Source organism: Suncus etruscus, chromosome 7, assembly GCF_024139225.1.
Source record: "Suncus etruscus isolate mSunEtr1 chromosome 7, mSunEtr1.pri.cur, whole genome shotgun sequence".
NCBI lineage: Eukaryota > Metazoa > Chordata > Mammalia > Eulipotyphla > Soricidae > Suncus > Suncus etruscus.
In genome coordinates this window covers 122,761,226-122,788,687 of record NC_064854.1, presented here as the reverse complement: position 1 = coordinate 122,788,687, position 27,462 = coordinate 122,761,226, and the positions used below count along the sequence as shown (strand labels likewise).

General features: G+C 50.6%; 2 protein-coding genes and 1 non-coding gene across 3 annotated transcripts in view; 2 read left to right on the top strand and 1 right to left on the bottom strand.

The window, feature by feature from the left end:
• Positions 1-9,359, top strand: part of TRAIP (TRAF interacting protein) — a 28,474-nt gene extending 19,115 nt beyond the window's left edge. Inside the window, 8 exon segments of the mRNA XM_049777370.1 lie at positions 1,943-2,030; positions 2,785-2,874; positions 3,827-3,915; positions 7,078-7,227; positions 8,062-8,110; positions 8,255-8,410; positions 8,518-8,568; positions 8,781-9,359. Of these exon segments, the coding sequence (XP_049633327.1) occupies positions 1,943-2,030; positions 2,785-2,874; positions 3,827-3,915; positions 7,078-7,227; positions 8,062-8,110; positions 8,255-8,410; positions 8,518-8,568; positions 8,781-8,903 (796 nt within the window). The 3' untranslated portion in view covers positions 8,904-9,359.
• Positions 9,360-11,791: 2,432 nt separating this feature from the next.
• On the bottom strand, positions 11,792-11,956 carry LOC126014541 (U1 spliceosomal RNA). The gene has a single exon (XR_007497584.1). It is a non-coding gene; the product is annotated as a U1 spliceosomal RNA (small nuclear RNA).
• Positions 11,957-16,837: 4,881 nt separating this feature from the next.
• UBA7 (ubiquitin like modifier activating enzyme 7) lies at positions 16,838-27,422 on the top strand. Its single transcript, XM_049777699.1, is given in 23 exon segments — positions 16,838-16,893; positions 16,992-17,160; positions 17,254-17,388; positions 17,479-17,585; positions 18,543-18,633; positions 18,923-19,052; positions 19,216-19,313; positions 19,392-19,538; positions 21,185-21,367; positions 21,511-21,618; positions 21,940-22,020; positions 22,090-22,245; positions 22,345-22,510; positions 22,598-22,803; positions 22,901-23,209; positions 23,280-23,354; positions 23,532-23,715; positions 24,302-24,384; positions 24,819-24,911; positions 25,001-25,192; positions 26,621-26,713; positions 26,782-26,882; positions 27,293-27,422. Coding segments are annotated over 23 exon segments (3,093 nt in total).
• The last annotated feature ends 40 nt before the right edge of the window (positions 27,423-27,462 follow it).

Below are 27,462 nucleotides of genomic sequence, written 5' to 3'. Positions count from 1 at the left end.
TTCTAAACTCAGGGAATACTCCCGGTGGGCTCAGGACCACATGAGGTGCTACGGATTAAATCTGAGTTGATTTCCCTATCCACTTTTATTTTTTTGGTTTTTGGGCCATACCCAGCGGCTCTTAAGGGTTACTCCTGGCTCTGCACTCAGAAATAACTCCTGGGCCAGAGAGATAGCATGGAGGTAAGGCATTTGCCATTCATGCAGGAGGTCATCGGTTTGAATCCCGGTGTCCCATATGGCCCCCGTGCATGCCAGGAGCAATTTCTGAGCCTGGAGCCAGGAATAACCCCTGAGCACTGCCGGGTGTGACCCAAAAACCACAACAACAAAAAAAAAAGGAAATAACTCCTGGCAGGCTCAGGGGACCATATGGGATGCCGGGAATTTACCTGGGTCTATCCTGGGTCATCTGTATGCAGGGCAAACACCCTTACTCATGTGCTTCACTCCGGCCCCCAGTCTACCACCTATATCATCACTCTTGTCCCAGGAGCCAGTATCTTCTCTTAACCTTGACTTATGGATTGGAAATAGTAATTAACAAGCCTTTTAGGATTATTGAGAAATTTGAGAGTGAGTTTTTCGTGTTCATTTTTTTTCTTTTTGGTGGAATGAGGATACCAAGGGGTGATCTGAAGCCCCGGGGGCTTCTTCTGTTGATACTTAGCCAACCAGGCTGGGCAGTTCAGTGCTAACACCCCTAGTGCTTGGGGAAAGGGTGTCCTGAGGCCATATTGATAGTGCTTGGGAAGCCAAATGGTTCCAGGATTAGACTTAGTTCCTTGGTATATGAAAATCATGCACCTTACAGCTACCTTCTTGACTCTTCCTCTATGTGTTATTTCGTGTGTGTGTGTGTGTGTGTGTGTGTGTGTGTGTGTGTGTGTGTGTGTGTGTGTGTGTTTTGGTGTGTTTTGTGGTACTGGAGATTGAACTCAGGCCCTATCATTGAGGTATATTCCTGTCTCTCTTACGTGTCTTTATTTTTTTTCTCCTTCTTTCCATTTCTTTTCTTCTCCCTCCTCCCCTCCTTCCCCCCCTTTCTCTCAACCACCTTCCACTTTCCTATCCTCCTCTTCTCCATCTCTTCTTTTTCTCCCTCCCTCCCTCCCTCCCTCCCTCCCTTCCATTTTGTGTCACACTGCAGTGTTCAAGTCTTGCTCTTGGCTCTGCTCAGGGATCACTCCCTGATGTGATGTGATGGCCATGTACAAGGCAAGTGTCTTAACTCTACTATCTCTACTGCCCTTATGTGGTTTTCTTTTTCTTGCTTTCTTTTTTTTTTTTTTTTTTGTATTTTTGGGTTTGGGTTTTGGTTTTTGGGCCACACCCTGCTGAGCACAGGGGTTACTCCTAGCTGTGCGCTTAGAAGTCACTTATGGTAGGCTTGGGGAACCATATGGGAAGTTGGGAATCAAACCGGAGTCCATCCAGGCTTGGCCAGGTGCAAGGCAAACGCCCTACCACTGTGCTACACTCCAGCCCTCTTTATGTGTTTTTCTAAGCAGATTGTTACAGCTCTTTAAGCCATAAGCTTTATCATATCTGTGGCCTGTTTTCTAGGAGCACTGCCCCTTACCCTGCCTGACTAACATCAGAAATGCTCAGATTCCGACTTACTATGGTGTATGACTAGGGGAAAGGGAATACTTAACTGGCAGACCTGGAGGATTCCAGGTGTTTCATGTCTTGGGGATATTGTTGATCTTCTGGAAGATCAGGGGTTCTTACATATCCTCTATGATCACCAGTTCCTGCAGGAAACAATTCTCCAGCTCTTGCTTTGGGTATATAACTTTTCCAAAGCACGTGGTGGGCTCTTATAATCAGAGGGATGAAAATGAACTGAGAGGCTGAGAGGGTCTTCGGTTGATGCCATGGTTCAGTCTGGCTAGCAGGGAGCCCCATTCTGACATTTCTTCCCATGGCCCCTTGGCAGAGAGTATGAAAATCTTAAAGAATCACGGAAGACCTCGAGGGAGCTAACTGACAAGCTGAAGAAAGACTTGTTTTCTTCTAAAAGCAAGGTAATTTAGTGGGGAGAGAAGACTATCCCTTTCATTATGCTCATTTTTGTCTCCTAAGCATTACCTCAAGAACTGGGTGATAACAGAGGCTGTTGGTTGATCAAAATCTAGTTATTGGTACTTTCATTCACCCTGGCTAGATAGCTCACATCTTGCAACAGAAGCGTATTTAGGCGTCCTCTGCTCTGTACTCCTCTTTGCTCTTCCTGGCTCCTAAACACCTGATTGGGGGAGAACACAGGTCCCAAATGTGATGGCTTTAGAGGCCTGTTTTTGTACTAGGTCCAGAATAGGAGAATCTCTGGAACCTAATTCAGTTTGTACAGCTTTGATTTCTGGGCATGTGCATCCATGGGCTGCAGAGTCTGAGAGGTGGCCTTTGTTCCTGGGAAGCTTCACTGCCAGACGAAAGCCCTGTTGCATAGAGCCAAGCCCCTGAACTACCCTGACTATGTTCTGGGTAGTAGCCCATGGGAGCAGGGCACATGGTAGCCATTAGGCTCATCCTTTAGTGCCTACCCTCTTTTGTGTCTTATTAATTTTTTTTGCACACCCTCCTGCCAACCCCACCTCCCTACTGACCTGTCTTATTGATTTATTTGGCTTACTCCTGGCTCAGTTCTCAGGATTTACTTCTGGCAGAACTTGGGAGATTCTATGGGATGCTGGAAACTGAACAACCTAGATTAACCACCGGCAAGGCAAACGCCCTACTCACTATACTGTTGCTCTGGCCATCTTCCCATTCTTATAGTTACAGACAGTCAACTGCGAACTCAACCAGGTCAGGTTGGAACTAAAGTCAGCCCAGAAGGACTTACAGAGTGCTGACAAGGAAATCACGGTAAGAGACATCCTTAGCCAGGTGGGAAACTGATAAACAGTTTGTGGGCCCTCAAATGGCAGAGCTGAATTAACTTTGCTGGAAATCTTTGCAGGCATGATAGTCATGCTGAACTTCCTCTACCCTCTGGGTCAGGGTGGGTCAGGACAGACAGACTGGTCTGGAGTTCGGGTCTTATTTTCTTTCGTTTTTCAGGCCACATGGTGCTCAGGACTTACTCTTTTTTTTTATTTTTATTTTTATTTGGGTCACACCTAGCAGCATTCGGGTTACTCCTAGCTCTGTGCTCAGAGCTATGGCATCCCATATGGGATGCCAGGATTCGAACCACTGACCTGCATGAAAGCCAAACGCCCTACCTCCATGCTATCTCTTCGGCCCCAGGACTTACTCTTGACTCTGCTCATGGTCACATCTGGCAGACTTGGGGGACGATATGTAGTACTGGGGTTGAACGACTACATGTAAGGTAAATGCCCTATCCACTGTACTATCACTCCAACCCCAGGAGCCCAGACCTTCTTAAGGCTAGAGTGATAGTACAGTGGGTAGGGCATTTCCCTTGCATGTGGCAGACCCTCGTTTGATCCACGGCATCCCATATGGTCCCCTGAATCCGCCAGGAGTGATTTTTTTTTTTTTTTGAGCACAGAGCCAGGAGTATCCCCGGAATACCACCAGGCATGCCCTCCCTCCAAACAAAACAAAACAAAACAAAACAAACAAGAACCCGAGGGTAGCAGCATCCAAGTTGTTCCTCATAGTCTGTTCGCCACAGCCGGGTCCTCGTGGCCTCCTAAGCCTGCTCTTGGCCCTTCAGACCGAGCTTCCTCTGTTCCTAGGGGAAAAAGTGAAGGGGTCTTGTTCTTTGTGATATTGCTTATGCCCTTTGCAGTCTCGGAACTTGATGAGTCAGGCTTTCTTTCACATTCTTCTTTTAATTTTCCCCAAGAGTCTGAAAAAAAAGCTGACGGTGCTGCAGGAAACACTGAATCTCTCGCCAGTGGATAGAGAATCTGTCAACCGCCTGGTTTTGGAAAGGTTTGTTTACCCTCTGGGATGATACCATGGCCACACACAGGAAGAGCTCCCTGGACGTGGTATTCACTCCTCCTGGCTTTAGTGGGGTCACCTGCCTTGAAAATAGCCAAGATTTATCAGAGAAACATCCTAGAACAAGTTTTGGGTGAGAGTAGACAGACAGACAGACAGACAGACAGACAGACAGACAGACAGACAGACAGACAGACAGACAGACATGGTGTGAGAAATGGCAGGAACACTGACTGTCTTGAGGCCTCCTGTTGATGGACTGGCTGGTCAAATTCATCAGGTTCTCAAATTCTTTTTTTTTGTTTGTTTCTTTTTTGTTTTGGGGGCCACGCCCAGTGTTGCTCAGGCGTTGCTCCTGGCTCTCTACTCTGAAATCGCTCCTGGAAGACTCAGGGAACCATATGGGATGCTGGGGATCAAACCCGGCAGGTGTCCTACTGCTGTACTATCTAGCACTCCAGCCCCATGTTTCCAAACTCTGAAGCAAACGCAAAACCACTCGCCAATTTCCCCATCCCTGGAATGTTCCATGAAGCTGCCAGCAGAGGGAGCCAAGAGGCAGAGGGAAATGTCTCCCTGCCCAGGCTGCTGCCTACTGTTTCTCTCGGAGGCTCTCCCTGAAGCCAGCTGCTTTAGCCCATCCTCCGGACTGCCTCCCTTCTTGCTGTCCAGCTGAAGGAAGGCTCAGCCTTTTATTTGAGCCTCTTTAGTGTCTTTGGAAAATCATGCTGTTGCCTCTTTCCCACTTGCAGTTGCTAGAACCTGCCCAGCTAAACTCTGATGCCTCCTTGCACCACTTTCGTGTGAGATTCATGATCCATTCCCTCTCACCCCAACTCCTCCTCTCTGCCCATCTATATGAGCTCATGAATACTCCAAACATTCAATCCCTCTGCATTGTACCTAAGGACCCCTGGAGCCTTCCTCAGGAATTGATGCAGCTTGGTGCTGGGGCCAAAAGGTCGTGCTTCTGCAAATCATCGGAGAAATGTCAGTTCAAGCCCTTTGCTGCTTTTGAATTATTTTTGTTGTTGTTGTTGTTAATGTTGTTATAGAAGTTCTTTTTATATTTTTGGATATTTTCTCTTACATGTAAATAGTTTGCAAATCTTTTCTCTCATTCTGGATTGTCTTTACAGTTCTATCAATAGTAGAATATTTTTTATGATTGTTACACTTTTATACTCACAATTTTACTTTTTTTTTTTTTGTGAATGAAATATACCTTTCTTTGACATTAAGCATAAAATTCCTATAAAATATAAGGCTTGGGGCCGGAGAGATAGCATGGACGTAAGGCATTTGCCTTTCATGCAGAAGGATGGTGGTTCGAATCCCGGCATCCCATATGTTCCCCTGTCCCTGCCAGGGGCGATATCTGAATATAGAGCCAGGAGTAACCCCTGAGTGCTGCCGGTGTGACCTAAAACTAAAAACAAAAACAAAACAAATAAATATATATATATAAAAGGTTTACGAGGCTTTAAGAGATCGTTCCAGAGGTAAGATGCCTTGAATCCTGCTTACCCCAGTTTGGATATCTCCCAGTACTGCTTTGAGTGACCTGAGCACAGAGCCAGGAAAAGGTCCTGAGTAATATCAATTAAATATTTAAACATGAAAGACCAGAATGATAGTATAGCAGGTAGGATGTTTGCTTTGCATGCAACCAACCCAGGTTTGCTCCCTGGCACCCCGTTACCACTCCTGATCCTGCTAGTGCAGAGCCAGGAGTAAGCCCTGAGCACCACCACGTGTGACCCTTTCCCCCAAAAAAAGGCATTTCCTACTTTTTTTATTTTTTTTTTTTGGTATTTGAGTCATACACAGCAATACTTGGGGTTTTCTCCTGGCTCTGTGCTCAGGGGTCCTTCCTGGTGGTGCTTGGAGGACCATAGTTGGTGCCAGAGATTGAACCATGGTTGGCAGCACACAAGGCAAACCTTAGGGGGTTGGAGTGATAGTACAGCTGGTAGAGCTTTTGCCTTACACACGGCTGACCCAGGTTCAATTCCCAGCATACCATCCAGGAGTAACACCTGGAACTTGCTGGTTATGACCCATATGAAACCCAGCACACTCCTTAACCCTAGTATTGTCTCTCCATCCCCACTTCTCTTCCCCATATTACTAAATTTACTCTCCAGAACCACTAATGCCTGTATCAGCTAAGTGCTTAGTACCTTATTTTGGAGTGTCATTGTGTCATTTGTCGTGACTAGTAGCACTAGAGGGACATTCTTCTAGTCATTCCTCAGTGTGTGGTCACGTCTCTGACTCCTTGTACGGCATTCTGAGAAATGAGATGATTTAATCCAAAGGCCTTTTGTTCATATATCTGGTTTTCTGTGGCTTTTGCCTGCTTCTTTCCATGTCTTTCAGACTTCTGCTGGTGCCGTGATTCTATAATATTCTTTTTGTTTGTTTTGTTTTTTTTGTTTTTGGGTCACACCTAGCAGCGCTCAAGGGTTACTCCTGGCTCTACGCTCAGAAATCGCTCCTGGGGCCGGAGAGATAGCATGGAGGTAAGGCGTTTGCCTCTCATGCAAAAGGTTATCAGTTCGAATCCCGGTGTCCCATATGGTCCCCTGTGCTTGCCAGGAGCGATTTCTGAGTATGGAGCCAGGAGTAACTCCTGAGCACTGCCGGGTGAGACCCAAAAAAAAAAAAGAAAGAAATCGCTCCTGGCAGGCTCGGGGGACCAGATGGTATGCCGTGATTCGAACCACCGACCTTCTGTATGCAAGGCAAAAATGCCTTACCTCCATGCTATTTCTCTGGCCCCATAAAATTCTATTTTTGTTTTGTTTTGTTTTGTTTTTGGGTCACGCCTGGTGGCGCTCGGGGGCCACTCCTGGCTCTGCACTCAGAAATCACTCCTGGCAGGCTTGGGGGACTATCCAGGATTTGAACCACCTTCTGTCCTGGATAGACTGCATGCAAGGCAAACAAACACCCTCCCGGTCCCATATTGTCTAAGATTCTTAACCAAATTACTTTTTCCATTTAGTAATTAGGCTTCCATGTGGGATCCTCCTGAGTCATGCATGTGCTCCAGAGTCCTGGAGCTAAGCCATCTCTTTGCATGGAGGTCTGCAGTCCGTGGGGCTGTTCTGTGTTCCCGAGTAACCAGCCCATCTCTGCCTACAGTCCGGTCCCACTGGGGATGCTGAAGCTTCGCCAGCCAATCTTCAGTGATGAAATTGACCTCAATGCTACCTTTGATATAGAGACCCCCCCGGCTCGTTCGTCTGACAACCACTTTGGTCTTGCCAAGAAGCTCTGCTTAGAGAAGGCATCGTAAGTGATCTCCTCTGGCCCTGCCCATGCCTACAAGGACTCCCTAGAGATCTCTGCCCAAGAGTTCTCTGTGCCTAATGGGAGACTAAGTGTCCCCTGGGCTTAGCTGAGACTTTAGTCCCAGCCATTTCTGAGTACTTACTTTGTGCAAAGCCTTTTCTTATCTAATTAATCTTCACCATCATCTTTCAAACAGAAGTGGTAGGTTATGAGTTAGAGAGAGATAGTAGAAATAGCTCAGGGCTAAAGGGAAGAGTTTGCTTCTAATGATTCCAAATTTCCTCTTTTATTATGTGTATCTCAGGTTCATGCTTAGAAGGACCATCTCTAACCATGGACCCCCCGCACTCCCTGAGGAGTAACCATCAAGGCAGGCAGGAGAAATGTGTGGCACTACAGGAGGAGGGGAGGAATGTGTGTTTGGGGTAATAGCTGGGTATCATCTAACAGATCTAGTCCTGAGTTCACTTAATACCTCCAACTGTGCCAGGACCTGGTTGGTTTCTACATGGGTGGGGAATCGGGTGGAAGCGGGGTCTAGCTGTACACAGAACCTAAGGCAGGTGTCGTGCCCAAAGTCTATGGGGTTGTTAGATGGAGATGGCCTTGAATAGAAGTTACAGGTTTAGGACCTGGTTCACAGCTTCCCTGACTTGACCACTCAGGTTTCTGTGGCTGTGCAACTGTTCATAGGCCTGCAGTTGGAATAGGACCACTGAGTGCCTTCCCAGCACATAGCCATGACAGCAGTCTTGCCACGGGGCTCCCTAACAGGAAGATGTCTCTGCTTCAGCTGCCTCTGACCTTCATGCAAACTTTTCCCTCTTCTTGCAGCTCTTCAGTTGAGAACGTTTCCAAGAAGATATCCAGTGACCCCTTACAGGTAAAGCTCCCTTGAAGAAGCAGAGACAGCCACTCTCCAACCATTGCCAGGTCTGCTTAATGAAGCTGATCTTGGAGTGGGAACGATCCTACCAGTGCCCCCCTTCCTGACTCATCATATCTGCCTCTGGGGTCTCCCCTGCAGGAGTCCCCACTCGCCCAGGACAACCAGTGCTGCCAGGAAGAGCCAGATGAGGACGAGGAGCTAGCGAATGCCTTCCCTCTCTACATCCGAAATGTAGTCCGGGCCCGGAAAAAGCCCTCGAAGGACCGAAGCGAGCCAAGTCGCAGCACAGATAGAGTGAGTGTGGTTTAGTGCCTGTGACAAGGGCCAGTTTTCCTAGTTAGGCAGGTAGCCAGCTCCGTGAGCCATTAGCCTGGCTCTCTCACTTCTTTCTTCTGCTTTAGATCAGGACAGGCTTCGATGGACTTGGAGGCCGGACAAGATTCACCCAGACTGTATCCTTGTTTGTGACCCTGGGCTGAGCAGAGTTATGGAGTTCACACCTTCCCTCTCCTGGACCCAGGCTCCAGCCTGCCAGTGGCTCCAGCCTCATGGGTACAGAGCCACAGCTCACTCAAGTAGCAGGGTTGCCCAAGCCCCGAGTCAGAGCTTTTCCTTCCCTGCATCCCATTTCACTGTTGGGTCTCTTCCTTGACATCTCCTTCAGGGTGACATTCGTTTCATCCGATCACGTCCACCACTCATAAGACCCAAGGCCAAGGCTAAGTCCAGGGGGAAAGCAAAGACCATGCTCCCTCCCTCCCAGGCCAAGCTGGACATGTACTTGTGATAGTAAGAACACTGTCTCATCAATGGCCAGATACACCTCCAATGTGGAGACTGAAAACTGGCTCGTCAGTGGGTCTTTTAGTACCAGCCCACAGGCAAGGGTGGATAAGAGAATAAGAGAAAATGAGTTCTAGATTGTCCTTGCTCCACCCTTGCCTAAAATAAGATGGGCCTGTCTATGGGAGCCAGGGTGACCATCTTACTGTCTGGTAGGGGTGCGCCTATTCGAGGTCCCTTGGTAGTTGTGATCACACATGGCTGGACTCATGCTCCAGACCAGAGTTTTGGTTGTGTGAACTAAAGTATTTGAGCCTTTTTGGGAAGCTTCGGCTGCCCGAGCTTCCATCTCCGCCTGATTGGCTGCTAGGCATAGCCTGCATCAAGCATGGTGGGGAATGGGGCATGTTTGTAGAAGGATTTATATATAAAATAATTAATAAAGAATCTCTTCTTCCTGACTCTGAGTGTCTACATTTTTGTTGTTTGTTTTTTGTTTCTGAGCCATATACCCTGCGATGTTCAGGGGTTACTCCTGACGCTGAACCCAGGCATTACTCCTGATAGTGCCCAGGGGATCATATGAACTGCTGGGGATTATACCCAGGTTGGCCACATGCAAAAGACCTATTAGCATGCTGTTTATTCTATGTTTTCTCTAGCTTCTGAGTGTCTATGTTTGTACAGACATTTTGGGAAACTCTTCAGCATGACTTCTAAAGCACAACTTAGACTCAGATCCAGAGGTTCCACAAATGTGCTCTCTCATGATCATTGGTTACAAACTTACAACAGCTCAGTAAAGACATACAAAACACAATGTTTTCTGTGTTTTGTGTCAAGACTCAGTGGCTGTAAGTGTCTTAAAAAGAAGCCATGAGGCCGATCCTCAGTGCCATCTACATGCAATAAACAGTCTTGGTAACTATTGTCTGGGACACACACACACCACACAACAATGTGTGATTTCTGGTACACAACCAAGTGTGTGCAAATACCATAACTAGATTGTATGCCCCTTCCCTACACCCACCCCCTGTAAGCACCACAGCTAAAGCAATGCAAATAGTGGCCAGGAAAGTGACAACAGGTGATCACGTGAGGACCACAACATGCTTGAGCACCACAATTGAAAATGAATACAAGCGGTGAAACTAAAGTAACCAACCCCAACAGGCATATGATTAGATGTGCCGATCCCAGCAATGCCACAGGTATGTGTGACTGACTTCTGGTTGGCAACAGCAACAAAGGGAAAAGAAGGGTGGAAGTAAGATTCCACTTAAATGAAGTGTCTAAAGTGGACAAGTTCAGAGACGGGGCGAATTTTCTGGAGTTTTTTTAGAGGCTAAATGAGATAAATGGTTTCTGTTTGGAGTGATTGTAAAAGTTTTGGAAGTAGATGGTGATGCCTATCAAAAAGTAAATTTATTGGGGCCGGCGAGGTGACGCTTAGAGGTAAGGTGTCTGCCTTGCAAGTGCTAGCTAAGGAAGGACCGGGTTCTATCCCCCGGCATCCCATATGGTCCCCCCAAGCCAGGGGCGAGTTCTGAGCGCTTAGCCAGGAGTAACCCCTGAGCACCAAATGGGTGTGGAAAAAAAAAAGTAAATTTATTGTAGGCCTAAATGCATGGAACTTGTGAAGATAATTGCAATCAACTATTTCAGAATTCGTGGGGCCGGAGAGATAGCATCGAGGTAGAGCATTTACCTTGCACAAGGCTGACCCAGGACGGATGGTGGTTCTCATCCTGGCATCCCATATGGTCCCCCAAGCCTGCCTGGAGCAATTTCTAAGTGCAGAGTCAAGAATAACCTCTGAACGCTGCTGGGTGTGACCTCCCAATTTTTTTTAATTAAAAAAGTAACTTGGAATCTAAAAAAAAAAAAAACTTGGAATCTTATGAAAACAAATTGTTGGATAATGGTGAGAGCCTGTCCCTGAAGCAGCTTGTCCCCATTCATTTTCTCAGCCACACTGGCTGGGGATATTCGCACAGTAGCTGCTTGGTTCCATGCAGGCAGAAGGGATCTTGCCTATCAAAACACTGGGGACTTTGCTGGATCTGGCAGGACTTTGAGGTGTTTGCCTAAGTTTCAGCCCTCTGTAGCAATGATTAGATTTAAGAGGGGCCAGAGAGATAGCACAGTGGTAAGTCATTTGCCTTGCACGTGGCCGACCCAGGACGGACTCATGTTCGATTCCTGGCAACAGATATGGTCCCCTGAGCCTACCAGGATTGATTTCTGAGTACAGAGCCCGAAGTAACCCCTGAGCACTGCTGAGTGTGGCCCAAAACCCAATAAATAATAAAGGGCACCAGAACAGTGGGAGGAGGGCATTCAGGGAATTTGGTGCCTCAAAGAGGTTCACAGTCCAGCTGGGAAGGCTGATGGTGCTCAGGAGACCATGTAGTGCCAGGGATTGAACTTGGACTTCGTGGCAGGCATGCTCAAGTGCTTTCAATGACCTCACTTCTGGACCAGACAGCTCAATGCCAGAGCCCAAAGATGCAGAGCTGACTAGTGCCTGAAGTGTGTGGGTTCACCAGTTGCACCCTGATGGTGCTCAGGAGTCTTTAGGGCTACATCCACCGTTATTCAAGGGACCATACAATTCAAGATTCTCAGTCAGGTTCCAGCACATGCAATTCTTAGAGTTGAGGCCTCTCTCAAGCCCCAGATCTTTGTTTTTGTTTTTGTTTTGCTTTGGGTGGGGGTCACACCCGGCAACACTCAGGGGTTACTCCTGGTTCTACGCTCAGAAATTGCTCCTGGAAGGCTCAGGGGACCATATGGGATGCCATATGGGATTTGAACTACTGTCCTTCTGCATGCAAGGCAAATGCCTACCTCCATGCTATCTCTCTGGCCTCCCCCACCTTTTTTTTTCAGGGGAGAGCGCAAATGCAGTCCCCCACTACCACAAATTATGCAGTCAAGTTTCCCACATTTGGGGAAATCGCAGGGGTCAGCACATCCGGAGTGCAATGGATAAGCCTTACCCTGGGGAAACCACCTTCGTGATCATGGTATCTTCCCCTGCCAGTTAAGTATCTCTCTGGCCCCTTTTTGTTTATTATCACTAAATTTTGTTTTGTATTTTAGGACCATGCCAGGTAGTTCTTAGTGGCTGCTTCCAGCTGTGCTCGGGAGAGCTAAAACAAAAGACTGGGGTGCTAGCCTAGCATGTGGAAACCTCGGGTTTGATCCCTAGCACCACATATGGTTCTCTGCACCCTATCAGGAGCAATCTCTGAGCATAGAGCCAGGAGTAAGCCTTGAGTAGAGCGGGGTGTGCCACCAAAACAAAGAAACAAAAACAAACCTGTTGAACAGAATAGAACCCAGAAATAGCAGCACTGGGGCCGGAGAGATAGCATGGAGGTAAGGCGTTTGCCTTTCATGCAGAAGGTCATCGGTTCGAATCCCGGCGTCCCATATGGTCCCCCGTGCCTGCCAGGAGCAATTTCTGAGCATGGAGCCAGGAGTAACCCCTGAGCACTGCCGGGTGTGACCCAAAAACCACACCAAAAAAAAAAAAACAAAAAAAAAAACGAAATAGCAGCACTTCTTTTTCTTTTTCTTTCTTTTTTTTTCCTTCCTTCTTCCTTCCTTCCTTCTTCCTTCCTTCCTTCCTTCCTTCCTTCCTTTCTTTCTTCCTTCCTTCCTTCCTTCCTTTGTTTTGTTTTAGGGCCACATTTAGCAGTGCTCAGGGCCCTTAATCCTGGCTCTTCACTCTGCAATCACTCCTAACAAACTCAGGGGATAAAAACCTGGGTCAGCTGCATGCAAGGCAAATGTACCCCCTCTGTCCTATCTCTAGCTCCATACAAAAGTTAATTCAGGAGAAATGACGATGGAAGAGTTTCACATGCAAAAAATATATATATATATTAGGGACCTTGGAAGAAGAGTCGGGCTGGAGAGAGCACAGTGAGTAAGAGTATAGTGGAACGGTACAGTGTGTCCCCAGCAGCTCTGCGGTCTGCAGTCCCCAGTGCCTCAAACAGTTTCCTGCTGCTCCACACCCAGGTATGGGTCAACAATCTAGAGGAATGTGACCCCTGCTGAGTTCTGACCTAGAAAGATGTGCAAGCAACCCAGGCCAGGAAATGTGTGTCACCGAGTCATCACGAGCACCACTGCCAGGCACCATGTGCATTCAGGATGTCACAACGTCAACAACAATGAAAAAAAGGGGGAGAGGAATACATAAATAATCTTTTTCTTTTTTTTTTTTTTTTTTTTTTTTTGGTTTTTGGCCATACCTGTTTGACGCTCAGGGGTTACTCCTGGCTATGAGCTCAGAAATCGCTCCTGGCTTGAGGGGGACCATATGGGAGACGCTGGGGGATCGAACCACAGTCTGTCCTACGCTAGCGCTTGCAAGGCAGACACCTTTCCTCTAGCACCACCTTCCCGGCCCCTTCTTTATCTTTTTTTTTTTTTTTTTTTTGCGGGGTCACACCTGGTGGCACTCAGGTTATTCCTGGCTCTGCACACAGATGTTGGGATGTTGGGGATTGAACCCGGGTCTGTCCTGTGTTGGCCAAGTGCAAGGTAAATGCCCTACCACTATGATATCTCTCTGACTTCATCTTTTTTGTTTTTGGCCCCAACACAATTTTTTTATATGGTTTTTGGGCCACACCTGGCGGCGCTCAGGTTACTCCTGGTTATCTGCTCAGAAATAGCTCCTAGCAGGCACAGGGGACCATATGGGACGCCAGGATTAGAACCAACCCACCTTAGGTCCTGGGTCGGCTGCTTGCAAGGCAAACGCTGTGCTATCTCTCCGACCCCACCCCAACACAATTTTTAATGAGCAGATTAACTGGGAGATACTAGTATATACATAAAATATATGTAAGTGACTAAAAATTAGATTTAAAAAGCAAAGGAAGGTTAATTTACACCAACCTTTTTTTTTTTTTTTTTTTTTTTTTTTGTTTTTGGGCCACACCCAGCGGTGCTCAGGGGTTACTCCTGGCTGTCTGCTCAGAAATAGCTCCTGGCAGGCACGGGGGACCATATGGGACGTCGGGATTCGAACCAACCACCTTTGGTCCTGGATTGGCTGCTTGCAAGGCAAACGCCGCTGTGCTATCTCTCCGGGCCCACACCAACTTTTTTTTTAAATATCTTTATTTAAGCACCATGTTTACAAACATGTTTGTAGTTGGGTTTTAGTCATAAAAAGAACATCCCCCTTCACCAGTGCAATATTCCCACCACCAATGCCCCTCCAACTGCCTCCACCACTTGCCTGTATTTGAGGTAGGCATTTTATTTCTCTCACTACCAGGTGAACTCAGATCTCCATCTAACACCATGCACACAGATCAAATCCAAATGGATTAAAGACCTTGATATCAGACCCAGAACCATAAGATATAGAGAAGAACACGTAAGTAAAACACTCCATGATATTGAGACTAAGGGCATCTTCAAGGAGGAAACAGCATTGTCCAAACAAGTGGAAACAGAGATAAGCAGATGGGACTATTAAACTGAGAAGCTCTGCCTCAAAGGAAATAGTGACGAGGATACAAAGGCCACCCACAGAATGGGAGAAACTATTCACTCAAAACCCATCAGATAAGGGACTAATATTTAAGATATACAAGATACTGACAGAACTTAACAAGAAAAAAAAATCTAACCCCATCAATAATTGGGAGAAGAGGAGCCGGAGAGATAGCACAGCAGTAGGGCATTTGCCTTGCATGTACCTGATCCAGGATGGACCGTGATTTAAATCCCAGCATATGGTCTCCCAAGCCTGCCAGGGGCAATTTCTGAACTCAGAGCCAGGAGTAACCCCTGAGTCCTGCCGGGTGTGACCCAAAAACCAAAAATAAATTAAAAAAAAAAAGATTTTAGGGCAAGAGCTGTGGCACAAGCGGTAAGGCGTGTCTGCCTTGCATGCACTAGCCTAGGATGGACTGCAATTTGGTCCCTTGGCATCCCATATGGTCCCCCAAGCCAGGAGTGATTTCTGAGCACATATCCAGGAGTAACCCCTGAGCGTCACCAGGTATGGCCCAAACCGCCCCCCAAAAATTAAAAATGGGGAGAAGAAATAAACAGATATTTCTCAAAGAATAAATACAAATGGCCAAAAGAAACATGAAAAAAAAATGCTCCACATCACTAATCATCAGGGAGATGCAAATCAAAACAACAACGAGGTACCATGTCATGCCACAGAGACTGGCACACAGCACAAAGAACAAGAACAATCAGTGCGGGAGGGGATACGGGAGAAAGGAACTCTTATTCACTGTTGGTGGGAATGCCTCTAGTCCAGCCTTTATGCAAAGCAACATGAGACTCTTTTTTTTTGGTTTTTGGGCCAAACCCAGCTGTGCTCAGGGGTTACTCCTGGCTATCTGCTCAGAAATAGCTCCTGGCAGGCACGGTGGACCATATGGGACGCCGGGATTCGGATTCGAACCAACCACCTTAGGTCCTGGATCGGCTGCTTGTAAGGCAAACGCTGCTGTGCTATCTCTCTGACCCCGAGATTCTTTTTTTTTTTTTTAATTGAATATGGTGTTACACCCGAGTTTCAGGTGTCCAGTGTTTCAGAAGTATTTAATTACTTGAAAGTAAAGCTTCTTTTGAGGGGGTCACACCCAGCAGTGGCTGTGATCAGGGGTTACTCCTGGCTCTGCACTCAGTAATTGCTCCTTGCAGGCTGGGGGACCATATGGGATACCAGGAATTGAACCCGGTCCATTCTAGGTTGGCCGCGTGCAAGGCAAATGCCCTACTGCTGTGCTCTTTGGCCCCCAAAATTAAAGCTTTTAATAATGCTTGCAACCGAGGCCGGAGAGATAGCACAGTGATAGGGCTTTTGCCTTAGATGCAGAAGGATGATGGTTTGAATCCTAGCCTCCCATATGGTCCCCCGAGCCTGCCAGAAGCAATTTCTGAGCATAGAGTCAGGAGTAACCCCTGAGCGCTGCCGGGTGTGACACAAAAAACAAAATAAATAAATAATGCTTGCAACTGAGCTTGTGATGGCCCTTCTCCCCCTCAGGTCTGACTGAGGCAGAGGGTTGGTCATCTTCCTTGCATACTGGAATTCTTCCTGGTGCACTGCTCTGACTGGCCACCAAGTGCTGCCCTGTCTCTGTCTGGAAGTCCAGGGCAGAAAGAGGTCTTCATTCTCTGAGAAAATGGTTCAGGGCCAGGATGGCACTTCCAAAGACTTTGTTCGCCTCCCTGGATCCATGGTGTGTTTTGGGCTCTAGAAGTGGGTCGGTATGAGGCCGGAGAGATAGCACAGCGGTGTTTGCCTTGCAAGCAGCCGACCCAGGACCTAAGGTGGTTGGTTCGAATCCCGGCATCCCATATGGTTCCCCGTGCCTGCCAGGAGCTATTTCTGAGCAGATAGCCAGGAGTAACCCCTGAGTGCCGCCGGGTGTGACCCCAAAACAAAACAAAACAAAACAAAAAGAAGTGGGTCGGTATAACCCCTTAAGTTCCCTCAGCTTCTCGCATCACTTAACCTCCCCAGGTGGACAGCAGGCCAGACATACGGCATCTCCATCCAGTGGCTCAGGAAGCCCATTCAGTGAAGGGAAGCTGAGGGGACAGAGGGTGTTATGGAAGACCCTTTCCTAAACACGTATCCCCCTCCCCTAGGCAGATACACCAAGCTTCTTCCTTCACTCTAGAGCTGCCAAGGCTTATCTTTGCTGTCAGGGCTGTGCAGGCTTGAGGAGACAGGACCTGGAACCAGTTTTACTTTCCATCTAGTTTTACTTTCACTTTTCTTTTCCTGACCAGACTGAGGAGCCAGGAGGAAAAGGGAAGTAGCAGCGTCCTTCACTTCCTTGGCTTTGATTGGCTCAGACAGGCCCTGTCACTGCTGGCACCACCATCCCTCAGAGTCCTGGCCTCTCCGTGCTGCAGCTGGCTGTGAGGATGGACAACCCGGAGACGCTCCCGTGGCTGAATAAGGAGCTGTACTCCAGGCAGCTGTGAGGCCCTGATGGGGTAGGGTGCCTTGCTAGCTGCTGGGCCATACTTCCCCAGGAGGATCCCTCATCCTGTCCTCTTTCTTCTCTCGTCCCCACAGGTATGTGCTGGGCTTGCCAGCCATGAAGAGGATCCGGACAGCCAAGGTGCTGCTGTCAGGCCTCCAGGGCTTGGGGGCTGAGGTGGCCAAAAACTTGGTCCTAATGGGTGTGGGCAGCCTTACGCTGCACGATCCCCACCCCACCTGCTGGAATGACCTTGCTGCCCAGGTGAGACTCTTGGGAAGTGATGGCTTCTCCAAAAAGGTGGAACTTGGGGCCCCCCGGAGGAAACATCTGGCTCCAAGCCCCCTCTCTCCCTAGTTTTTCCTCTCAGAGCGGGATTTGCAGCAGAGCAGGGCTGAGGCGTGTCAAAAGGCTGTGGCTGAGCTCAACAGCGAGGTGCAGGTGTCTGTCCACAAAGGACACCTCACCAGGGATGTCCTGCAGACCTTCCAGGTATCTCCAAGCACCCGCCCTGGCCTCCAGCTGTCCTCAGCAGTGTGCTCCTTATTTTGGCCCTTCTGACTGCTCACACACACGCCCCAGGTAGTGTTGCTGACTGCTTCGGGGCTGGAGGAACAGCTGGAGGTGGGCACCTTCTGCCATGATCACAGAATCTGCTTCCTGGTGGTTGACACTCGGGGCCTTGTGGGGTAAGAGATGCTACCTGCCTCCCCTGCCCTGTCCCAGCAGCCTCTCCTGGTTCTAGACGCAGGCACATCTTCTGCTTCCTCCGCCCAAGACTGTAGCCTTGTTTCAATTATTCCCTCAAACATCCAAGCCTCTTCCGCCTCCTTTTACCAATTGCCAATAGCAGTGGTTGGCAACCTGCGGCTAGCGAGCCACATGTGGCTCTTTACACTTTTCTTTTCTTCCTTCCTTCCTTCCTTCCTTCCTTCCTTCCTTCCTTCCTTCCTTCCTTCCTTCCTTCCTTCCTTCCTTCCTTCCTTCCATTCGTTTTTGGGCCACACCTGACAGTGCTCAGGGGTTACTCCTGGCTGTCTGCTCAGAAATAGCTCCTGGCAGGCACAGGGGACCATATGGGACACCGGGATTCAAACCAATTACCTTTGGTCCTGGATCGGCTGCTTGCAAGGCAAATGCTGTTGTGCTATCTCTCCGGCCCCAGCTTTTTACACTTTTAATTTGGCTCTTCTGTATGCCGGGCAGCTGCTCCAGGAGTCAGGACTCGCTCCTAGCCTCTATCAGTGCGTGCCCTGTGTGGCTCTCAAAATAAATTTCAAGGGGCCGGGCGGTGGCGCTGGAGGTAAGGTGCCTGCCTTGCCTGCGCTAGCCTAGGACGGACCTCGGTTCGATCCCCCGGCGTCCCATATGGTCCCCCAAGCCAGGAGCGACTTCTGAGCGCATAGCCAGGAGTAACCCCTGAGCGTCACCGGGTGTGGCCCAAATACCAATAAATAAATAAATAAATAAATAAATAAATAAATAAATAAATAAATTTCAATCGTGGTTTTGGTGAGATTTGGCTCAGTTGAAAAAAAAGGTTGCTGACCACTGGCCAATAGGGTTCCCAATCTCACCACCCCTTGGGCAACAAGCACCAGCGCAGTACCTATACCCATGACCCCTACTGCCATCACCACCTCCAGGCAGTTGTTCTGTGATTTTGGAGAGCAGTTCACTGTTGAGGACCCCTTGGAGGCGGAACCCCTGACAGCATCTGTCCAGCACATTTCCCAGGTGGGTGTTGAGGCATGGCCCAGGAGGAATGCTCCAAGTCCAGAAAGGCCTCTTTTAAGCCACATTCTCTCTCTCTCTTTTTTTTTTTTAAACTTGATTGATTGATTGATTGGTCTTTGGGCCACACCAGGCAGTGCTCAGGGACCACTCCTGGCTCTGCACTCAGAAATCGTCCCTGGCAGGCTGGGGGACCATACGGGATGCCGGGAATCGAACTGGGTCCCTCCCAGGTTGGCTATATGCAAGGCAAACGCCCTCTCCAGCCCCAACCACACTCCCGCTTATCCAGGGGAACCCCGGCATACTCACTCTGAAGACTGATGCCCACCACTTCCAGGAGGAGCACTGGGTGACCTTCTCTGGTGTTGAGGGCATGGTGGAGCTCAACGGCTGTGACCCCCGACCCCTCCGGGTACAGGGTGAGCCAACTCTGGACTCAATGCCCAGGCCTCCTGGTGATAAGCACAGCCAAGTCTTTGCGGATTGCTTATCCTTGGGTTGGCATTGACAGTGGCAGCTAGATGGGCTGTGGGGAATCCCTCGAGTGCAGGGGTCACACTCACTAGGCTGGATTTCTCCTAGAGAATGGAACTTTGGAGATTGGAGACACAACCTCTTTCTCTCCTTACTTGCGTGGCGGGCTTGTCATCGAAGTTAAGAGAGACCAGACAGTGAGGCATGTGAGTTCAGTGCTCCAAGATGGGGGAATAGCCACACCTTGAGGGGCCCTCACTGTTCTGAATCGAATGCTTCCACAGATGCCTTTGAATGCGGCTCTACTCCAGCCCCGAGTGGTGGCCCAGAATCCCCAAGAAGCTGCACGTCGACACAGCCTGCATCAGGCCTTCCGGGCCCTCCACAAGTTCCAGCACCTGCAGGGCCGCTTGCCTCAGCCCTGGGACCCTGTAAGTATCTGGGTATCCCTCTCCCAATCTCTTGTCTTTGGGGTTTTTTTTTGGGGGGAGGGGCACACCTGGCAGCGCTCAGGGGTTACTCCTGGCTCTACATTCAGAAATCGCTCCTAGCAGGTTCAGGGACCATATGGGATGCCGGGATTTGAACCAGCGTCCTTCTGAATGCAAGGCAAACGCCCTACCTCCATGCTATCTTTCCAGCCCCGTTTTGGGGTTTTTCTGTTTGTTGGTTTGGGGGCTATACCTGGTGATGCTCAGGTTACTCCTGGCAGTGTTCAGAGCACCATATAAGGTGCCAGGGATCAAACCCAGGTCAACTGTGCCAGGAAAATGCCTTCCCTGCTGTATTATTTCTCTGCCCCCCACAAACCTCTGTCTTATGGGGAGTCTTATCTGCTGGAAGGCAGCAGCAATCATATGCACAATTCAAGTTGGCTGTGGGTGTACCTATTTGAGACCCTGAGACCCACCCATTTCTGGGAGGGGTCTTGGGAACCGGATAGTAGGTGTAACCTTACCTGCGAGACCCTCCCATTCCTGGGAGGGGTCTTGGAAATGTTAGATAAGGCTTGGACCAAGGGAATTCGGCCCTTTTGGCTCTTTGCCCTTTCTGCGCTGCTGTGCGCTCTGGCTTCTGGGTTTCTGTGTTCTGGTCTTTGACCAGCATGGAGCCCAAAGGGAAGATGGCTAACGGGAAATAAGATGCAGGGCTAGCAAAATATTGCTGTGCTTGAAAGGTTATGAATAGGCCACACACACGTGGTGGCTAGGGCTTGAATAAAGTTGTTGCTTCCTGACGCCTGACTGTGAGTGAGTGATTTCACCTGGGCCTGGGACTCGCCGACTGCATGAAGGTTGCAGAGCCACGTGGACTGGGATGGCACAGAGAGAAATCCACCACCATCCAGCCCCATCGTTAATTATTTAATGCAACAGTTGGCCTTCTTTTTTTTTTTTTTTTTTTTTTGGTTTTTGGGTCACACCCGGCAGTGCTCAGGGGTTACTCCTGGCTGTCTGCTCAGAAATAGCTCCTGGCAGACACGGGGGACCATATGGGACATCGGGATTCGAACCAACCACCTTTGGTCCTGGATCGGTTGCTTGCAAGGCAAACACCGCTGTGCTATCTCTCCGGACCCAAGTTGGCCTTCTTGAGGCAGTTTCCTCATCCAGAAAAAGGAGATGGAAAACCAGAGGCTGGGTGTGTAAAAGCCTCTCCAACTTCTCACATCCCAGATAGAAGCCGCTCCCAATCTGGTGGACCCCTCCTGAGAGAGTGCGCAGCACCAGGAACCCCTGGGAGCTGCTGCATAGTCTGGCCACAACCACAGGTTTCAGCTGCATTTTTGGGAACCTGGGTGCATTCAGACTAAGAACACTGACTGGGGGGCCAGAGAGATAGCACAGCGGTAGGGCTTTTGCCTTGCACGAAGCCATTCAGGATGAAATGAATGGTGGTTCGAATCTCGGCATCCCATATGGTCCCCTGTGCCTGCCAGGAGTGATTTCTGAGCACAGAACCAGGAGTAACCCCTGAGCGCTGCCTGGTATGACCCCCCAAAAAATAAATAAAAAATAACATTGATGGGGTTGGGGGCTCGGGACAGGTGGCTATGCTCATAGTTCTACTTGTACAGGCTGATGCAGAGATGGTGGCAAGCCTGGTCCCAAGTCTGGAACCGCTAAAAGGAGCACAGGGTGAGCCCCTTCAAGAGCCATGGGACGAGGCCCTGGTGCGAACAGTAGCCCTGAGCAGTGCCGGTGTCTTGAGCCCCATGGCAGCCATGCTGGGTGCAATGGCTGCTCAAGAAGTACTGAAGGTGGGTACAGACAAGCTGAGGCGAGGAAGGGTGCAGAGGTCAATGTGGGTGCTCAAAATGACCCAATAATGACCAGGGTGCAGGCCCCAGCCAAAAGGGGGTAGGGAAATGCAGGAACCTCAAACTGAAGGTTTGTTTTCTAGGCAATCACCAGGAAGTTCAAACCACTGGACCAGTGGCTATACTTTGATGCACTTGACTGCCTTCCAGAAGATGAGGAGAGCTTTCCCAAACCCGAGGACTGTGCACCAGTGAGAACCCTGATGGGGTGACATCCTTATTCAACATCAGAGTGGGGGGAGGAGGAAGGAATCCTGGGCCAACTTTGTGTTGGATGGGGCCAGAGAGATAGCACAGCGGTAGGGCATTTGTCTTGCACGTGGCCAACACAGAATGGATGGACCCCGGTTCGATTCCCAGCATCCCATATGGTCCCCCGAGCCAGCCAGGAGCGATTTCTGAGCGCAGAGCCAGGAGTAGCCTAGAGTGCCGCCAGGTGTGGCCCCCCAAAAAAATTGTGTTGGAGGGAATGGGACAGGCCAATGACCCTCTGTGGCCAATCTGTCCCTTAGAGAGAGTGCCGCTATGACGGGCAAACTGCAGTGTTTGGGGCACGTTTCCAGGAGAAGCTGAGCCACCAGCACTACCTCCTGGTGAGTTGTGGGGGACATGACTGTGGGAGGGCCAGTCCCACCCTCTGGCTGACACTGTTTCTGCCCTAGGTGGGTGCTGGTGCCATAGGCTGTGAGTTGCTCAAAAGCTTCGCCCTCATGGGATTGGGTACAGGGGGCCATGGGGGCGTGACAGTCGTCGACATGGACCATGTGGAGCTGTCCAACCTGAGCCGGCAGCTCCTCTTCCGATCCCAGGATATTTCTGTGAGGACCAGCTCTACTTCCCACTTGGGTCCTGGGCTCTCCCCACCATGTTGCCCCCACCCCAGTCACACGCACCCCTTTGCCCTGATCTCTCCTCAGAGGCCTAAAGCAGAGGTGGCTGCAGAGGCTGCATGCCTCCTGAACCCACACTTGCGGGTGACACCTTATACCTATCCACTGAACGCCTCCACAGAATACATCTTCGGGGACCATTTCTTTTCGGGTGTGGATGGTGTGGCGGCTGCTCTGGACAGTTTTGAAGCCCGTGAGTACACCCGCCATCTTGGAGCTCAGCCCTGGGTCCAGAGCAGAGCCAGTGCACTCCTGACCCTACCCCCTGCCCCCTTGCCAGGACACTATGTTGCGACCCGCTGCACCCACTACTTGAAGCCACTGCTGGAGGCAGGCACACTTGGCACCCTGGGCAGTGCTTCAGTGTTCGTGCCACATGTAACTAAGCAATACCCACCTCCTACCTCGGCTGCATCTGCAGAGACAGCCCCCTACCCCGTGTGTACTGTCAGGCACTTCCCCAGCAGGAAGGAGCACACTGTACAGGTGGGGAGAACTTAACAGACTCCCTCCCTACCTGGTTCAGCCTTCAGCTGCACATTTGTGCCCCAACCTGACTCCTCACTGCTCCCTCTCCATACAGTGGGCCCGGGAGGAGTTTGAGGGTCTCTTTCGTCTGTCTGCTGAGATCATCAACTGCCAACGACCGTGAGACATCCCCTGTGGACACCCCCCCAGTGAGACCCCCTTGCAGTGGACTCTGCAGGGCCTCAAGCTTCCTTTGCTCACCAGGGTGGACGCCCAGAGGCCACAGGAGCTGCAGGCATTTCTGGGAAAACTGAGGCAGCGACCACAGACCTGGCAGGACTGTGTGGTGTGGGCCTGTGGACATTGGCACCAACGCTTCCACTCAGACATCCAGAGACTGCTGAGACACTTCCCACCTGATAAAGTGGGTGGCTGGCACAGAAGGCGGATGGCTCAGGGGACAGGACTGAGCCTAATGGACTCTGTTTCCTCAGGTGTCTGCAGATGGAATGCCTTTCTGGTCACCGCCCAAACAGTGTCCCCAGCCCATGGAATTCAATGCCAGTCATGTGAGTGGGGGTCCCGTGGGAGCTGTAAAAGGGGGTCTAAGCGCAGAGGTGGACCTGTCAGTATTATGTGAGTTCTGAGAGAGCCTTGTCGGGTGCTGTAGATGCCCACAGCAAGGCAGGGGTAGGCAGAGACCCCACCCCATATACCTAGACCTTTCCCCCCTGCTTCTATCATAGGACTTGCACCTACTCTATGTACTGGCAGCAGCCAATCTGTATGCCCAGGTACATGGGCTGCCTGGCTCACGGGACAAGGCTGCCCTCAAAGACCAGCTGAGGACACTGTCACAGTCTGACCTTGCGCATCAAACCCTCATCTTCACTAGTGACACAGAGCTGGCTCAGGCTTTTGCTGATCTTGGTGAGATCCACAGCTCTTCTCTCTGCTATCCCCCAAAGTCCTGGTCCTATCTTCCACCTGTGCTATAGATGAAAAGTGGGGACTGGAAATCTTCAGCCAACCTTTTAGCCCTCTCTCTTCCTGCTCCTCTGAAGTTCAGGTCCATCTCTACAATACTTTTGTTTTGTTTTGGGGCCACACACCTGGCAGTGCTCAGATTTTATTCCTGGCTTTGCATTCAGGGGTCACTCCCTGAGGGTGCTCAGGAGACTTTATAGGATGCCAGCGATCAAACCCAGGTCAGTTGCATAAGGAAATCACCCTACCCACTGTACTATTGCTCCAGCCTCTCAGTAGAATGTCTCTTCCCTATTCCCATAGCAGATTCTCTCAGGAATTTACCTTTGCAACCACTTGGCCCTGGAGAAGTGCCACCTTGTGACCTCAATTGAGGACAAATTCATACAGACATATATAAGGGCAGAAACTGCTGGGGAGGATGGTGGCAGCATCAATGAAGGGGTCTCCTGGGAAGTGATCTGAAATAGTCAGCAGGCACCGAACAGGCACCAGGTAGAAACAAACTGTGTCAATAATACCCTGCCAGGAGCTGAGCAGCCCAGGAGAAAGCTGGACAAAGTCCTGGAAGTCTGGAGCAACGGTCCTCCCCTGAAACCCCTGATGTTTGAGGTGGGTGCCCAGGTCAGGGTGAAGGAAGGAAGGGCTGAGCTGAGGGTGTTGATGCAAGAAGTCAAGAGCTAAAAAGTTGGGCCCGGAGAGATAGCACAGCGGCGTTTGCTTTGCAAGCAGCTGATCCAGGACCAAAGGTGATTGGTTCGAATCCCGGTGTCCCACATGGTCCCCCGTGCCTGCCAGGAGCTATTTCTGAGCAGACAGCCAGGAGTAACCCCTGAGCACCACTGGGTGTGACCCAAAAACAAAACAAAAAAAAAAAGAGCTAACAAGTTATCTGGGGCCCCATTGGCCAGCATTCTAGCAGGAGCCTAGAAGCAGCTCAGCTCCTCAGAACCTCAGTGTCCATGTCTCATAAGTGTGGGGAGGAGGAACATGGATGGTGTCTGGTGAGGGCAGGGCCAATGCTTCTGGGATTTGGGGCCCCTTAGGACAATGACAGCAACTTCCACATGGACTTTGTGACAGCAGCGGCCAGCTTGCGAGCTCAGAACTATGGGATCCCACCTGTCAGTCATGTTCAGGTAACTTGGGACTTATTCTGAAGGTGGAATAAGGGAGTGTGAGACACTAGCCCCACACCTTAGGTCTAGTCCAAATCTGTCTTTGGCAGAGCAAGCAGATCTTGGGTCAGATCATCCCAGCCATTGTTACCACCACAGCAGCCGTGGCAGGCCTGCTGGGCCTGGAGCTGTACAAGGTGGTAGATGGGCCAAGGCCCCATCATGCCTTTCGCCATAGTTACCTACGAATGGCTGAAAACACACTGAGCCGCTGGATACCTCCCACCCCAGCCATCCAAAGGGTGAGTCTTTGATACAGGGTTTTCCCTACACCTACACAAAGAGGCTCTCCTTTGGCCAGGGCCCAGACAATGGGGGAGTCCTCGAAACATCCTCCAGCCTAGCCTGGTTGCTGGCTGGGAAGCCAGGCTGGGACCTGTCAGACACAGGAAGCAGCCGTCAGCCACCCCACCCCACCCCCAACTCTCTGTTCTCTCTCCTGGGTCTGGGGAAGCTGCAGTTTTAACTCATTAGTGGAGCCAGACATCCCCTCCAGTCCCCTCCTTTCCAAGAGTGACCCTGAAAGGGGGTGGGAAACCAGGGCTCTATCTGCAGACACAGCCTTGCCTTCAGCTTGGGGGTCCACCCACCAGCTCCCAGCTGAGGAACACACTGAACCTAAAGGGTGGGGGCTGCCCCTAAATCGATGTGTGCAGAGGGTCACCAATGGAAGGACCCAGGATCGCCACATCTGTTCACCAGATGTAGCACAGGGCTCTGTGGAAATTGCAGGGACAAATGTACTGTTCCTGGACTGTCTGCATCTGAGTGCAAGGCTGTGAGCGCCCCTGGCCATGAGCCCAGGCCCTGCAGGGGTTGGCATGTCCTTCGAGCACAGGAAAGAGGGTCTGGAGAATGCCCTCTCTGAGGGAGAGGTCAGGGGCCAACGCTGGGCTTTTGCTGAGCAGTGCTGGGGTCCCTCAGGGCATGGTACAGAGAGACCCTTTGTCAGGGGCTTTGCCTCTAACAAGCACACAAGCTGCCTTTGTCCACAGTGAAGGGAGAGAGGGAAAGGGAAGGCCCTCATCTCACCTCTCTGACTTCCTCTTAGCTTGACCCCGCTGTGTTCGCAAGGGCTTGCTGAGTCCTCTGTCTTGGTCTCTGACTTCCTACCAGTCTTCTGCCCACAGCTCTGGGCACCAAGTTCCCTAAAATTGTGAAATAAAGGGGATAGGAAAGAAACTTCTGTGGACTGAGTCTCTGGTTTCTGGTGGTCACCATGCCTTTGCCCCAAGTGCCCATGAGTGGTCCTCAGCCTTAATGGCACAGGATAGCGGACAGGATGCACACCTCCCTTGCTCCCAGCCTTACATTGGAGGACTAGCAAGTTTATCTAAGACTGCAGGGGCCCCTGCTCCTGCTTCCTCAGGAAGCCCTGCCCCCTACACACTGGCCACACACACACACACACACACACACACACACACACACACACGAGTGCCTGTATGATGGATTGTCTGTTTCCCTGTGCAGGGGGCCCCAGCCCCATTTCCTGTACTGGCCTCATGGACGGGAGGGTACTGAGACAACTCTGGGCTCAGATCCCACCTTTCTCCCCAGCCCCCGGCTTCTGCTTCCTGCCTTGAGTCCAGCTCCTCCCCTAGAAAGTGGCCATCAAGCTGCTGGTGACCGGGCCTGAGTGGTTTCTCTCTCTTCCCCACCCCCTCCAGTTCCAGGACCTGACATGGACCTGTTGGGATCGACTGGAGGTGCCTGCGGGGCAGCCTGAGAGGACCCTGGCATCACTACTGGCTCATCTGCAGGTGTGTCCTCTTCCTGTCCCCCCTCAGCCTGGCCCAGCCCCGCTCAGCTGACAGTAACCTCTTTCTAGGAAGTTCATGGGCTAAGGGTGAGCCTGTTGCTATGTGACACAGCCTATCTCTACTCGAGCCGCTGGTCGCCTGAAAAGAGGAATCGGTACCTGTCCCGCAGGTGAGGCTGTCCCTGGCTTTGTCGGGGAGGTTGGACGGATGGAGATAATCCCTTTTGGGGCCTCTCACACCTTTCTGTGGTTTTCTTTGACCAAATGGAGCCAACAAATGGGCTGGGGGTGGGGCAAGGGCCAAGGGCTGGCAGAGTGGTCTCTAGCAGCTGCTGCTTGGCCAGCCCCCCCCCCCAACTCCTCCACCCCTCTCCCAGCCTTCTCCCAAGAGACTTGCCATTTCCTGCCTCCTGCCCTCCCCTCCTGCTGCTCCTAAAATAGTTTCAGATGTTTCCTGTCTTGAGCTGCTCCTGCCCTAGGCTCCTTCTAGCCCAGCAGCAATCCTTAGCCCAGGCCAGATTACGACTCCAGTGTGCTCGGCATACTCGGTTTACCTGTCTTCTCCCTCCCTGCCACCCAGGGTGACAGAAGTGATGCGGGAGATGGGCTGGGAGCCTAAGCCGGGACAGCGGGTGCTGCTGCTGGAGCTGGGCTGTGAGGGAGAGGAGGACGACATCGCCTTCCCTCCGCTGCACTACCAACTACCCTGAGGTTGCAGCCTCCCGCCGCCCCACCACTCTGCTGCAGCTA